General features: G+C 36.5%; 1 protein-coding gene across 5 annotated transcripts in view; it reads right to left on the bottom strand.

Moving 5' to 3' along the window:
• Window positions 1-12500, bottom strand: part of GABRA2 (gamma-aminobutyric acid type A receptor subunit alpha2) — a 115179-nt gene that overhangs the window by 61578 nt on the left and 41101 nt on the right. For all 5 annotated transcript variants that reach the window (XM_074348447.1, XM_010962603.3, XM_074348441.1 and 2 more), the window contains one exon: window positions 7349-7416. In XM_074348447.1, the coding sequence (XP_074204548.1) occupies window positions 7349-7416 (68 nt within the window). The remainder of the gene's footprint in view (window positions 1-7348; window positions 7417-12500) is intronic.

The raw sequence follows: 12500 nt of genomic DNA, 5'->3' as shown, positions 1-12500 counted from the left end.
AATGTTCCCTAAACCTAGTTCCTATCCTTCCAAAATATCAATAACCTTCCAGTAGTCAGTTTCTGCATTCTGGCCTTAAAGTGAGGAAACATTATTACTCTACCTTTGATATACAGTATTCGCCATGTTTGTATGACTATTTACAAATGGCAACTTGTGATAAAGGTAAACAACTTAAACACAGTGTCAATTTTCAACCAAATATCAATATCTAATAATTTTCTGAACTTCCCTATGATGTTCACTATTGAACTACATAATATCCCAATAGCTTCTGGGGTGTCTAAGAGATAATGTACTCTGCATAAGATAGACAAGTATTAACCAAGGAGATTGGTATGAACAACAAACCAAGGTCACCACTTTCCTGACTGACTGCTTTTTAATAGCTTAACTGTAAACTCTAGGTCACAAATCTTGAGATGACTTCAGCTTTCCATTGTTCAAGTTCTAACCCTAATACTTAGCAGTGCAAGAGATAACCATTTGGGCTGAGGTTCGTAGTCTAGGTTTCAGTGCAATAATTGGTGGCTATACCACGTATGCCCGAAGAATATGCACACACAGTGAAAATATTTACTGCTATTGGAAAAGACCCTCTATAAACCAAAGAGAAGAGGAAAAAAATGCAGAAGAGTTAGAAATTGCTTAAATGCTACTACCAGCCTTGTCAATCGTCAGCTACCAGTACATTTCCAAATTTACCTTCTTACTTATGAACTTTTTCAAAGTTGAAATTAAAAAAATTCAACTTAATTGCAAACACTGTAATTAGAATCTTTAATTATAATTTAGATCTGCAACTTTCTTTGGACAATTATTCTGGTTAATGATTCTGAGACAGTAGTTTGTGTGTGTGTTTGTGTGTTTGTTCTTTTGGTTCTTAATTCTTTTTGCTATGCTGCTTTTTCCTCTCAGGCTAATGTCACAACAAATCTACATCACTGACCTGAACAGGAGGACTTCGGAGTTTAGATCTTGCTACTGAGTATGCACATTGCATAGAAATAGGACTGTATCAGCTAAGCTACCAACAGTAAAATTAAATTTATTCTTTACTGTTTTCCCATTAACAAATAACTTCCGTAAGACATGAATTAGATATCTTCATATCCACTTTATGTACAGGTAGAAATAATATGGGTATATTTTCCCTTCGCATCATAATAAATTTCTTTCTCTTTAAAGTAACACATATAAGTTTCATTTCTTGACCTGGCCATTGATACTAACATCATTCAAACTTTCCTCATTATTTTTCTTGCTTTACAACAAAAGTAATATCAAGGTTGAAAATCACTCCATCTGAGCATCGTGAAGACCAACTCATTTCTCTTCACAAAATGTACTCGTTTTGAAATTGAGCTCTGTCTCCCCTAATAGATTTACAATGAGAAAGTGTGTGTGTCTGTGTTACAGTGTATTTAGGTTAGTCAGCTTACACTTTCTTCTCTAGATTTGGACAAATATCAAACACTACCTGTTGAGTGATCAAACTGTCTCTTGACTCTCCCTCAGAATCGTCCCCACATCACACATTATTATGTATACCTATTTCTAGTGCATTGACTTTCAGCTCCAAGTCCATCCCCTTTCCCCTTCTTTGTGATACAGGAGAAGGGCTCTGTAAACATGGCTCCTTCACCAGCTCACACAAGGTTAGGGTTTGTCTTTAGAGGGTGCTGGAGGTATACTCCCATGTCACAGCCAGCGAAGGGGGCTTTTCTCTCTGGTTCACTGCCACGTCCGGTGCACTGTCATTCTTCAGTGCAGCTTCAAGGACTGCTGTGCTGTGAGTTTTCAGCCACCAGGAAGGATATGCCTCTGGACCAGTTTCAGCACATACCCTCACAGCAGCATGTTCCTATAGCAACAGCATCCACTCTAGTGAGCTCTAAATCGTGGTCTTGAGGGGAAGGACTTCCTTCCAAGTTCTAAGTTCCTTCCTTGTTCATGATGCTTCACCCCAGAAGCAGATGCTGCCTTTCGCATTTACTAAATCTATACTGCTTAGAGTTTTCTTTTACTTTTTTATTTAACCATCTTGTACCAGCTAATAATTCATATTAGATTTTCCCTCTTTTACTTAACTGTTACGGATCCTTTCCTCTGACCAGACTTTGATGACAAAGTAAGTATGTGTCCGGTTGGTGGTATTGCAATTAACTAGACTCTCCCAAACCAAGTATTGGTAAGACTGGGTAAATAAGGTGCATAAAGATGGAAATAAAGTAGCAAATCTGACATAACATGACCAAAGAGAACTCTATAAGACTGTGTTGCATTGGGTGATTCAAGGAAAATGTGTATTAGGAGAAATATCTAGGGCCATCAAACATTTCAAGAGCCCATGGAGATATTAAATGTACATTGCATTTTAGGGACTATCTCAATGTGCAAATGCATGTGCCCACACACATACATACACATAATCCAAAATACATAAAGAAAGCTAAAAATTCAAAATAATTGATTTTTAAAAATTTAAACATTGCCAAATTCCATTTCATTCAATTCAATTCAACCTATATAGTTTGGAATGTAAGTGCATTTTAAGGTTGACTATAATGTGTGGTAGTGTCCCCTAAAATAAGAAAGCCTATCTTGAGCCTGTTAAAAATTTTAAAGTAGTTGGGCTAAATTCACTAAAGAGACCAAAGACCCGAATTTAATTCAGAGACAAGAGAATTTAAATTTGTTCTGTTGCTAATGACTGCACACCTAACATCAGCTACCAGCTTTTTATTTTTATTTATGTATTTTTGCACATATCTTATAAATATTGTTTATTTTTAAGAATGACAGCAGCAGACAGGACCACAAGCACACAACTGCTAGGCGCCTGAATGCCTAATTGTGACTTCACTCAGACATGGTACTGCCCCAGTTCTGGAACACACTGTCCTTAACCTTGAGTGTTCAACTTCACCCGTCAGCATCCCCTGCTCTGAGTTTCATCTTGACATCAGTGGATTCCTTATGTTGACTACTAAGCTTTAATTCTTGCAGGAGAATTATAATGCTTTTCCCCGTTTTTTCCTTACTTGATTTCCCCCAGAATTTAGGTTTTTTTAAAATATATAAACCCCAACAAATGCCTGGAAAAAACTTCCTACATGGAAATACTAACTAAATGATCACACTTGGGATTCCCCCGTCTAGTTAATTAACATATCCATCTCCTCATATTTATATATTTATTTTGTTTGTTTTTGGCAAGAACATTTAAGTTCTACTTGCTTAGTGAGTTTCAGTTATACAGTAGTGCTGCCAGCTACAGTCACTATGCTTGACATTAGATCCTCAGACTTCATTCTTCTTGTAGCTGAGAGTTTAGACCCTTTCACCAATCTCTCCCTGATTTTCCCACCCTCCAGCTGCTGGCAACCATTTAGCTACTCTCTGTTTATGTGAGCTTCACTTTTTTTTTCTTCCATATGTAAATGATACAATGCAGTATTTGTCTTTCTCTGTCCGGTTTAGTCACTTAACATAATGCCCTCAAGGTCCATCCATGTTGTCAAAAATTGCCAGGATTTTGCTCTTTCTCATGTGATATATATATCACACCATTTTTCCATACCTTGGCTATTGTAAATAATGGTGCAATAAACATATGAGTGCAGATATCTCTTGGAGATCTTCTTTTCATTACAGAAGTGGATTATTGAATAATATGGTAGTTTTTAATTTTTTTTTAATTTTTCATTTTTTGAGAAACTTCCATACTGTTCTTGGTAGTGATTATACCAATTTACATGCCCACTAACAGTGCACAAAGGTCTCCTTTTCTCTACATCATTGACAACATTTATCTCTAATCTTTTAAAAATTATTTTATTGAAGTACAGTTGATGTACAATATTATATAAGTTTCAGTTGTACGACATAGTTAGTCACCGTTTCATAGTTATTACAAAATGTTGTCTATAGTCCCTGTGATGTGTTGTACAATATATTCTTATAGCTTATGTATTTTACACATAGTAGTTGGTTTTTCTTAATCCTGTACCCCTATATTGTCCCCCTACTTTCCCTCTCCCCATTGGTAATCACTAATTTGTTCTCTATATCTGTGAGTTTGCTTCTTTTTTGTTATATTCTCTAATTTGTTTTATTTTTTTGGATTTCACATATAAGTGGATAAGTGATATCAAACAGTATATCTCATCCTTCTGATGATGGCTGTTCCAGCAGGTGGGAGGTGCTATCTCATTGTGGTTTCCATTTCCATTTCCTTGATGATTATTGATGCTGAATACATTTTCATGTACCTGTTGGCCATTTGTATGTTTTCTCTGAAGAAATGTCTATTTAGTTTTTCTTCCTTTTTGAAATTGGATGGTGGCATTTGGTTTAGTTTTGTTTTGTTTTTTTACTTTTGCATTATGCCAGTTCTTTATATATGTTGGATATTAACCCTTTATCAGATATATAATTTGCAAATATTTTCCCTCATTCTGTAGTTTGCTTTTTCATTTTGTTGATAGCTTCTTTTGCTGTGCTGAAGTTTTCAGTTTGATATAGTCAGTCCTACTTATTTATTTTTGCTTTTGGTGTCAAATTTTTAAAAATCATCACCAAGACCAATGTCAGAGAGTTTATCCACTATGTTTCCATCTATGAGTTTCATGGTTTTAGGTGTTACACTCAAGTCTTCAATCCATTTTGAGTTGAAGCTACCAGCTTTCTACATGTGTCCATAATCCCAAAGTACGGTCAGAACAAAGAGGGGAGGATTAGTCCAATCCATCACCACCACTGGAAAAAAAGTCCCTTCATACATTTCACCAAAAATATATGACTGTCTAGAACCCCCTAAATAACAAACATTTGTATGTCTAGAAAAAGTATCTATGTATATATGTTTACTTTTGATGTTTTGAGGTAAAATAATTCACTTTGCAAAACAGACAAACTTTAACATAGTACCTGTTAACACTAATAGTTACAACATAAAATCTACAACATTGCAAACTTTGATGATTTGAGGTCCTATATCATTTACTTTTATGTTTTGGCTGGTAATAAAACACCAAAGTTAACCATATAAGAACCAAATGTTATGTGATATTCTGCTAATCTTCAAATGTAGTGCCAGACAAAATTTTGACTCTCTGCACTTGATTCCGCATCGAGGTGATGTGTCTCACTGTGTCTCTCCAATATACGGGAGCATTTACTAAGACAAGCTGCACAGAAATCTTACCTTTACCGCCAACCAATAATGTTTTGGGTACACACTCTTACTACAAATATGTCTCTGTCATATTTTCAAGTTTCTGTACACTACAATTAACCTCTTGAAAGAGGATGATTAATATTTCAGGTCACAATGTAACATAATGCAAGGGGGAGGGTTATGTTGAAAAGTGGAATTTTCCTGTCATTGCAGAATTGTGACTAAGGCCTGAGGTTGAGGGGGAAAAAACAGCACTTAAGTTTTCACATTCTAATTAGAAAGAACTTTAAAGACCTGTAGACTTTGCTATCAACCACTTCCCTAAAGTTGGGGGTCATCACCCCTCTTCCACTTTACATCTTCAACCATCCAAGTTAATATACAAAAGAACTGTGAGGTCAGAGAAGTGGCTCTGGTGGAAGAAAAACAGACTTTTTTAATGATGAAACCGGCATATCTTCTCCCAATGTAAAGAGCTCCTAATAAATTGGATAATTATGGGAAAGTAAATTGGTGCAGCCACTATGGAAAATAATATAGAGATTCCTTTAAAAACTAAAAATAGAACTATCATATGATCCAACAATCCCACTCTTCGGTATATATGTGGAAAAAAGTGAAAACCTTAGTTTGAAAAGATACACACACCTCAGTGTTCATAGCAGCACTATTTACAATAGCCAAGACATGGAAAGGATACAAGTGCCCATAAATAGAAAATTGGTTTAAGAAGATGTGAGATACACACACACACACACACACACACACACACACACACACACACATAATGGAATAGTACTTAGCCATAAAAAGAATGAAATAATGCCATTTGCATCAACATAGATGAACTTGAAAAATTTTATACTTAGTGAAGTCAGACAGAGAAAGGCAAATACCATATGATATCACTTATATGTGGAATTTAAGAAATAATGCAAATATACAAAATAAAAACAGGCTCACAGACATAGAAAACAAACTTTTGGTTACCAGGGGGAAGCAGGGGGATGGAAGGATAAATTAGGAGTATGGGATTAACAGATACAGACTACTATACATAAAATTGATAAACAACAAGTATTACGATATAGCACAGAGAACTATATTCAATATACTTTAATAACCTATAATGGAAAATAATCTGAAGACAAAATAACTGAATCGCTATGCTGTATACTTGAAACAAACACAATATTGTAAATCAACTATACTTCAGTAAAAAAAAAAAAGAAATTGGCTAACATTGCTTATGAGCATCTGAAAAAAAGGAAAACCTTTAGTTTTTGTGTGTTTCTCCAGGCAGAAAACCTCCACACCTGTCACCCTTCCCCTTGAGGTATCAGAGAAAGGGAAGACACTGGAGAGAGATGACACTGATGGAGGACAACCAGGCAAGAAAGGGACAGGGCATCTCCTCTAATTCTCACTCCCTGACCATAAGGAAGGTGGATGAAAAATAATTTCTACAAAAAAGTGTCTAACAGATCACTATAGGGACAGGAGAAGTGGAAGACTGATTATTACAATTCCTATGCTTAATCAAGAATTTATCTATGTTGTATCTAGTCCACCAATTTTGAACCCAACAGACCAATTTCCCTCTTCCACTGATCTCATTTTAAAGAAAAATAAAGACCAGTTCCATAGAATTCAAGAACATTAAGATTCTAGTTTTCTTTAGATTCATTTATACATCCCTACTATGTGTAAGGATTGTCTGTACTGTATTTGTGTACCTAGTATGAACAAAAAAAACCTTACTCAGTGCCAATAGAAGGTTTCCATTTATAACACTGACCATGACCACAATCTGTAGGAAGCAGTTATCTATAAAACTGTACAGACATATGGAAGTCAAGAAGGTGCCTTAATCTTTGAAAATGGCTCTCAACAATATCATTATTTTTACTTGAACAATTGTTTGTCACACTGTGATAGAATGTTTTGAAAATGATATAAAATATAAAAGGTTAATCTGAACACTCAGGTTAGAATGGCACACCACAGATAAAAGCAGATTAAGATCCTTACATCTCCATGTATGGGGGTAGACTAAACAGGCAGGAGACAGACACATAATCTATAACACTAAAAATACTTGTTTATTCTAAATTAGCTCCCCCCCCCGCCCACACATACTTCCCATAATATTAATGAAAAACTCACCATATCTGTATCTGAGACAGGGCCAAAACTGGTCACGTAGATGTTAGTGAAGACTTCAGTAATACTGTCTGATGTGAGAAAGAGAGATTGAACATAGATATTATATAGTGAGAACCACAGTCGGGAGAAGGGGTCAAGTACATGGCATGTTTGGGAAGTTCTGTGATATATGGAAATATTGCTTTCACTGTCTTTTCAATGCTCACAACCAACAAAAATAGCTTTATTGCTTAATTTCTTCCTAGGTTCTCACAATCCTAAATGTTAAATGCCTAGAAGGATTATGACATTCTTATTTGGAAACTACACCTGACCAGAGCATTTTGTTTTGCACACACTGCTCAGAAGAAATAGTTCCTCTGAAGCTATCTTAAGTGAGCTGGATTACAATAAATTGACCACCAGTACATAATATAAAGTATGATTAGTATGATTACTGTTTGATACAGTCCTAAATTTGACTTTTAAAACAAATATTTCAGATGGTATTTCATAATGGTAGGGATTTAGTTTGTAGATTGTAAATAAGTGTATCTTCTCAATAAAGCCCAAAACATTATTAATTATCATAAATAAACATAATTCACATTAAATATAAAAAGCTTTATCATTCAGTGACATGAAAATAAAAGCAAGTAGCATTCAATAATCACAAGGATTATTTCCATACAAGCTTGCCTTTAAATGTAATCAAGAAAGCTCGAAATTCTGAGATTAAACTGAATTAGATTAGAAAGTTATGTAATTTATAAACTGTAACACAATTAACTGGATTGCTCTATTAACCAGGTGATTTAGATCTTTGATTTTCAATAAGCCAAATGACAATAGGAGAAAAGTTCAAAGAAAAGAAAAATTTAAATACAGCCCTTTCCATACTCTTACAAGGGAAAAAATACAGCATTAATTTCTATCATCATGAACTAACTGAATGCTTCAATGACTAAGTGTCAAATGTATAATTCTACACAAACAACATCATGAACTATTTTTAATATTATGCTGTACATGAATTTGCAACCATGAAAGAGAACATAAACTAAACCTGGGACATCGTATCCACTAAAGCAAAAATAAAAAGTAAAAGAATTTTGAAATAACAGAGTAGACTTGTTTGAAATAACAGAGTCACAGAGCTTACTCTTCAAAGGACTTGAAATATAATAATCTGTGTCACAAACCTATGAGATAGGCTCTCTGTCATCATCCCCATATCTGTGTGCACTGATGTAGGGAAAGGTGAGAAAATGTGCTTCGTGACCCACACTCTACAGACTAGATAGAGCCAGGTTTTAGGACCCAAGCAACCTGACTCCAGAGTCCTCAGGATAAACAAAACATTATATCTCAGTCCAGAATAAATGTGAAACGAAAGTGTTTTCTTATTAACTACATATTTCTATTCACCACAATACTCTGTGTCAAAAGCATAGTTACAGTGTCCTAAATAAATATACTCACTTAACTTTGTTATTTTATACACTATTTTATTCCAAAGTTGGTATTCATGAAATTTTGTTACAAAACTTATTTGAAACTCATTTATAAAGTTAGTTCTCAGCTGCCACCTGCCCTCGAACACCTGCACCAGGTCTGCTTGATGGCTGTACAACTGGTCCCATCACATAGGTCCCTGTGCTCAGAAAAACCCCGTGCCTGGTCTACTGATCTGTTTTTACTTTCTCAAAATTATTAATTGTGTTTGAATAAAGGATACTGTATCTTCATCTTGGGCTGGACCTCACAAATTATGTAGCTGGTCCTGGATTGGAATTACCTGTGTTTTTCTCTCGCACCAAATTAATCATGCTACCACATTAATTCAGTAAACACCTGAATAAAACTTAGTCATCATAGATATGGATTTAAAATTTTCCAGAGAAGAGAAATTAAAATGGTAAAGTAGTCTTCACCCAAAAGGAGGCAAATGAAATTATTCTCCTTAGTCTGGAGTTATAACAGAGAAGAGAGATGATGAAAACACGTGAATATATTCCTGGTAAGGATCTGAAGACTATCCTCTTACACACCAAATGGCAAGCAAAGAGCAATAGGGAATATCATCATTACCTAGTGGCTGCAGGGACGTGCCAAGTAAGAATCTAAAGAGAGAAAAATAAGATTACCCTAGTAGCTGCAAGTGGTAAGAGCAACGCCTGAAGATGCAGAACACAGACATGCACAGTTAAAGAACTGGTTTCATGGTTTATTGGCTGCATAAACATACTTAAAGAACGTATGCATTGAGAGGGATATTCTCCTGCTGTGCATATACAGGAAAAGAAAAATGACCCCCCCCCAACACTGAATGAACTCCTAAAAAGGAAATTAGGCAGGAAGGAGAATCCAGAGAGGTAGTGGAATCAAAAGGAGAGGAAAATGGAGTGTCCCCAAAACTAGAGTGTTACAAAGGCAGTTTACACCCCTCTGAAGAAGTGAGTCACGGACTGTCACTGAGGCTGAGAGGGCGAGCCATCTGAGAGGTCTGGAATAGTTGCTGAATTCAGAGATCTGGGAGCCATCAGTGAAACAAAAAATGTGTTCAGAAGCCAGCGTGGAGGAAGAGAAGGAGAGAAGAGGAAAAGGCCAGAGTGATTTTAAACAAGACTTGAGGAGTTTGACTGAAAAGGGGAAGAGGGCTCCAGCCACAGGGGAAGGTAGGGAAAAAGAGACAATTTTTTGGTTGCTTGTTTAAGGGGGAAGATAGTTAAGGATCGCAACGCCAATGGGAGGGGTGAAGGGAGAGAGGCAGAAGCTGAATATTCAGGTGAGAGAAGATCGATGACAGAGGAATATTCCTGAGTCAGCAGGTAGTGCAGTCAGTAAAGGAGACTGAAGATACTTACACGGAGGAGAGCAGAAGGAGGGGATAGCTTTAAATACGTCAGGGTGACAAGACAGAGTGTTGAAACAATGGAAGTAGGTGTTTAGGTTTATTGGCAAGAAAGTTAAGAAGGTTCTCAGAGAGGAGAGAAATGCTGAGTTACGTGTAGAATATCTATGCATCTTTCTTATTATAATCGATGACGATTCCAAATGAAAACTTTGACCGTTTAAATCATTATATCGACGACATATAAAATAGTGCATATCCATAGACCACCATGGCATCTGCTGCTAGTTCTCTGTCTGTATTCCCCGGGCAATCGTGATTCCTCTACACATTGTGGCATTCTGCGGCATGCACCTATGATTCTCTGCCCGGGGGCTTTTCCTGGCTGTGCAGGGAAGACCTGAAGTGCAGAGAAGCCTGTGCACAGACTATGGGAATTGGGGAAAATACAACTCAGCTTTTTCTCCCTCTCACTGGAGACAACTCTAAGGCATGTTCTACACCCTTTCCCAGATGACCTCAGTGGGACTGAACCCCAGCTGTCCTCAGCAGTACACTGCTCATTGTGGTACCCTGCTTTGGCTGTCCGTCCTCCCCTCCCTATATCACTTTACCCCTCACCTCCGCCAGGGCCTCCTGATACCACATCCCAAGTGACTGCATATCTTAGAGTCTGCTTCTGAGAGAAAGGAAATCAACTACAAACATCTTACCCTAAGAAAAGGAAATGATAATAAATAAGGACTCAGGAAAGGTTCAGTTGTATTCAAAGATATTAATTAATTGGAGCTAACCATCCAAGCAAGAAGCTAGACTGTCTTCACCCCTGTAATTTGCACATTAGTAGTAATGCTAATAAGAGCGTGAACTCACAATATGGAGAGTAAAATCAAACTGTCGATGATATCCCTGCAAGAAGATAAGGATGCTAATAATTTTGCTCACCATGTATCATAAGTAGAGTGTCATGCACACATTTTAAAACAAGTTAGTCATTGCTGTGTTTTGCTTTACTCTCTCAGCAATAACAAAGACATTTTGTTTCCTGGGATGATTCCCATAAAACCTACATGTGCCATTTGTCATCAGTCAGTTTCATTAAAGTCAACAAATACTTAAGTGACTTGTGTGGATATGACAGTGTTTCCTACTAAGAGTTGAAAACTTTGAATTTGATAATTTGTCACCATTCTACCACAAAGAAGTTGCTGCTCCTCAGTCTGTATCTTTCACCCACTAGACACTCAAACACATGTTTGATAAATATAGTTCCCCCAAAATCAGGAAGAATTAAGAAAAATAATAAAACCAGTGTGAACTGTGTTTTCCTACCATCATTTTTCATTATAGTTCTAATCTTTTGGTCTTTGATGACATGAAACATATACTGAATATATGAAATTTCCTCTCAAGGTAAGATTCCTTGATGTATTTTTTTTATTTTGAATCTTTATATATTGTTTGTTCTTGTAGTTGTATTTATTTACTTTGATTTTTCCTACTAATTAAAATACATTGACTTAAAAAGTATAGCCCATTTTGGGAATCCCAAACAAGGGTCATGAAACTTGTACTTTCATGGATAGGATACAAAGTCCTCAAAGGATAAACTAAATATATCTCATCATGTCAGTCACTGATTATGGGCTACAAATGAATAGGACTTTGAAATCACTGCAGTCTGTTCCGAAAAGGGTTTCAGATTGTTCTGGCCTTAGAACCATCATCAGGTAGAAGATTTGTCATGCCTTCTCTCTCTCTGAAATGTCTTTCTTCAATATCTAATGATCAGCCTTCTCTGGTGAGGAAGCTGAAGACACACCTCTCTCCCCAAAGCACTGGTAAAGGCAATCAAATAGGAAAAAGAAGAGGAGACTGAATGCACATTGATTCCCCTGGATTTAGTGAAATCATTTGGTTCAATTAACAAATAGCTACTAAGGGTTTACTAAGTACAGTCCAGAGACATCCCCTGCCTGACAGACAAGGGAGAGAATGTTTCCAAAGGGAAGCTGTGTGGTACCAGGGGCGATTTATGTTCCTCAAGGTAATGTTTCATCAAGCGACTGCGCCACGCTCAGTTTAGGACTCTGGCAAGGGAAGGAGTGAAGATGTTCTCAAAGATCTCACTTCTACTATTACAAGTAAGATTCTCTTGTGAGGAGATTCCAGTGACCCCATCCTGTTTCAAGTTGTTAAAGATAGCACCCAGAGCCCATGGGACATGCTAGAACACCGAGAGTTCAAAGTTCAGTCTGGGCACAGGCTATTACAAATTTAGTCTTACTGGGTCCCTTAAAAACTTGGAACTTATTACAT

This window comes from Camelus bactrianus, chromosome 2 (assembly GCF_048773025.1).
Source record: "Camelus bactrianus isolate YW-2024 breed Bactrian camel chromosome 2, ASM4877302v1, whole genome shotgun sequence".
NCBI lineage: Eukaryota > Metazoa > Chordata > Mammalia > Artiodactyla > Camelidae > Camelus > Camelus bactrianus.
Note: the sequence above shows the minus strand (reverse complement) of the source record. Positions and strands in the feature narration are given on the sequence as shown.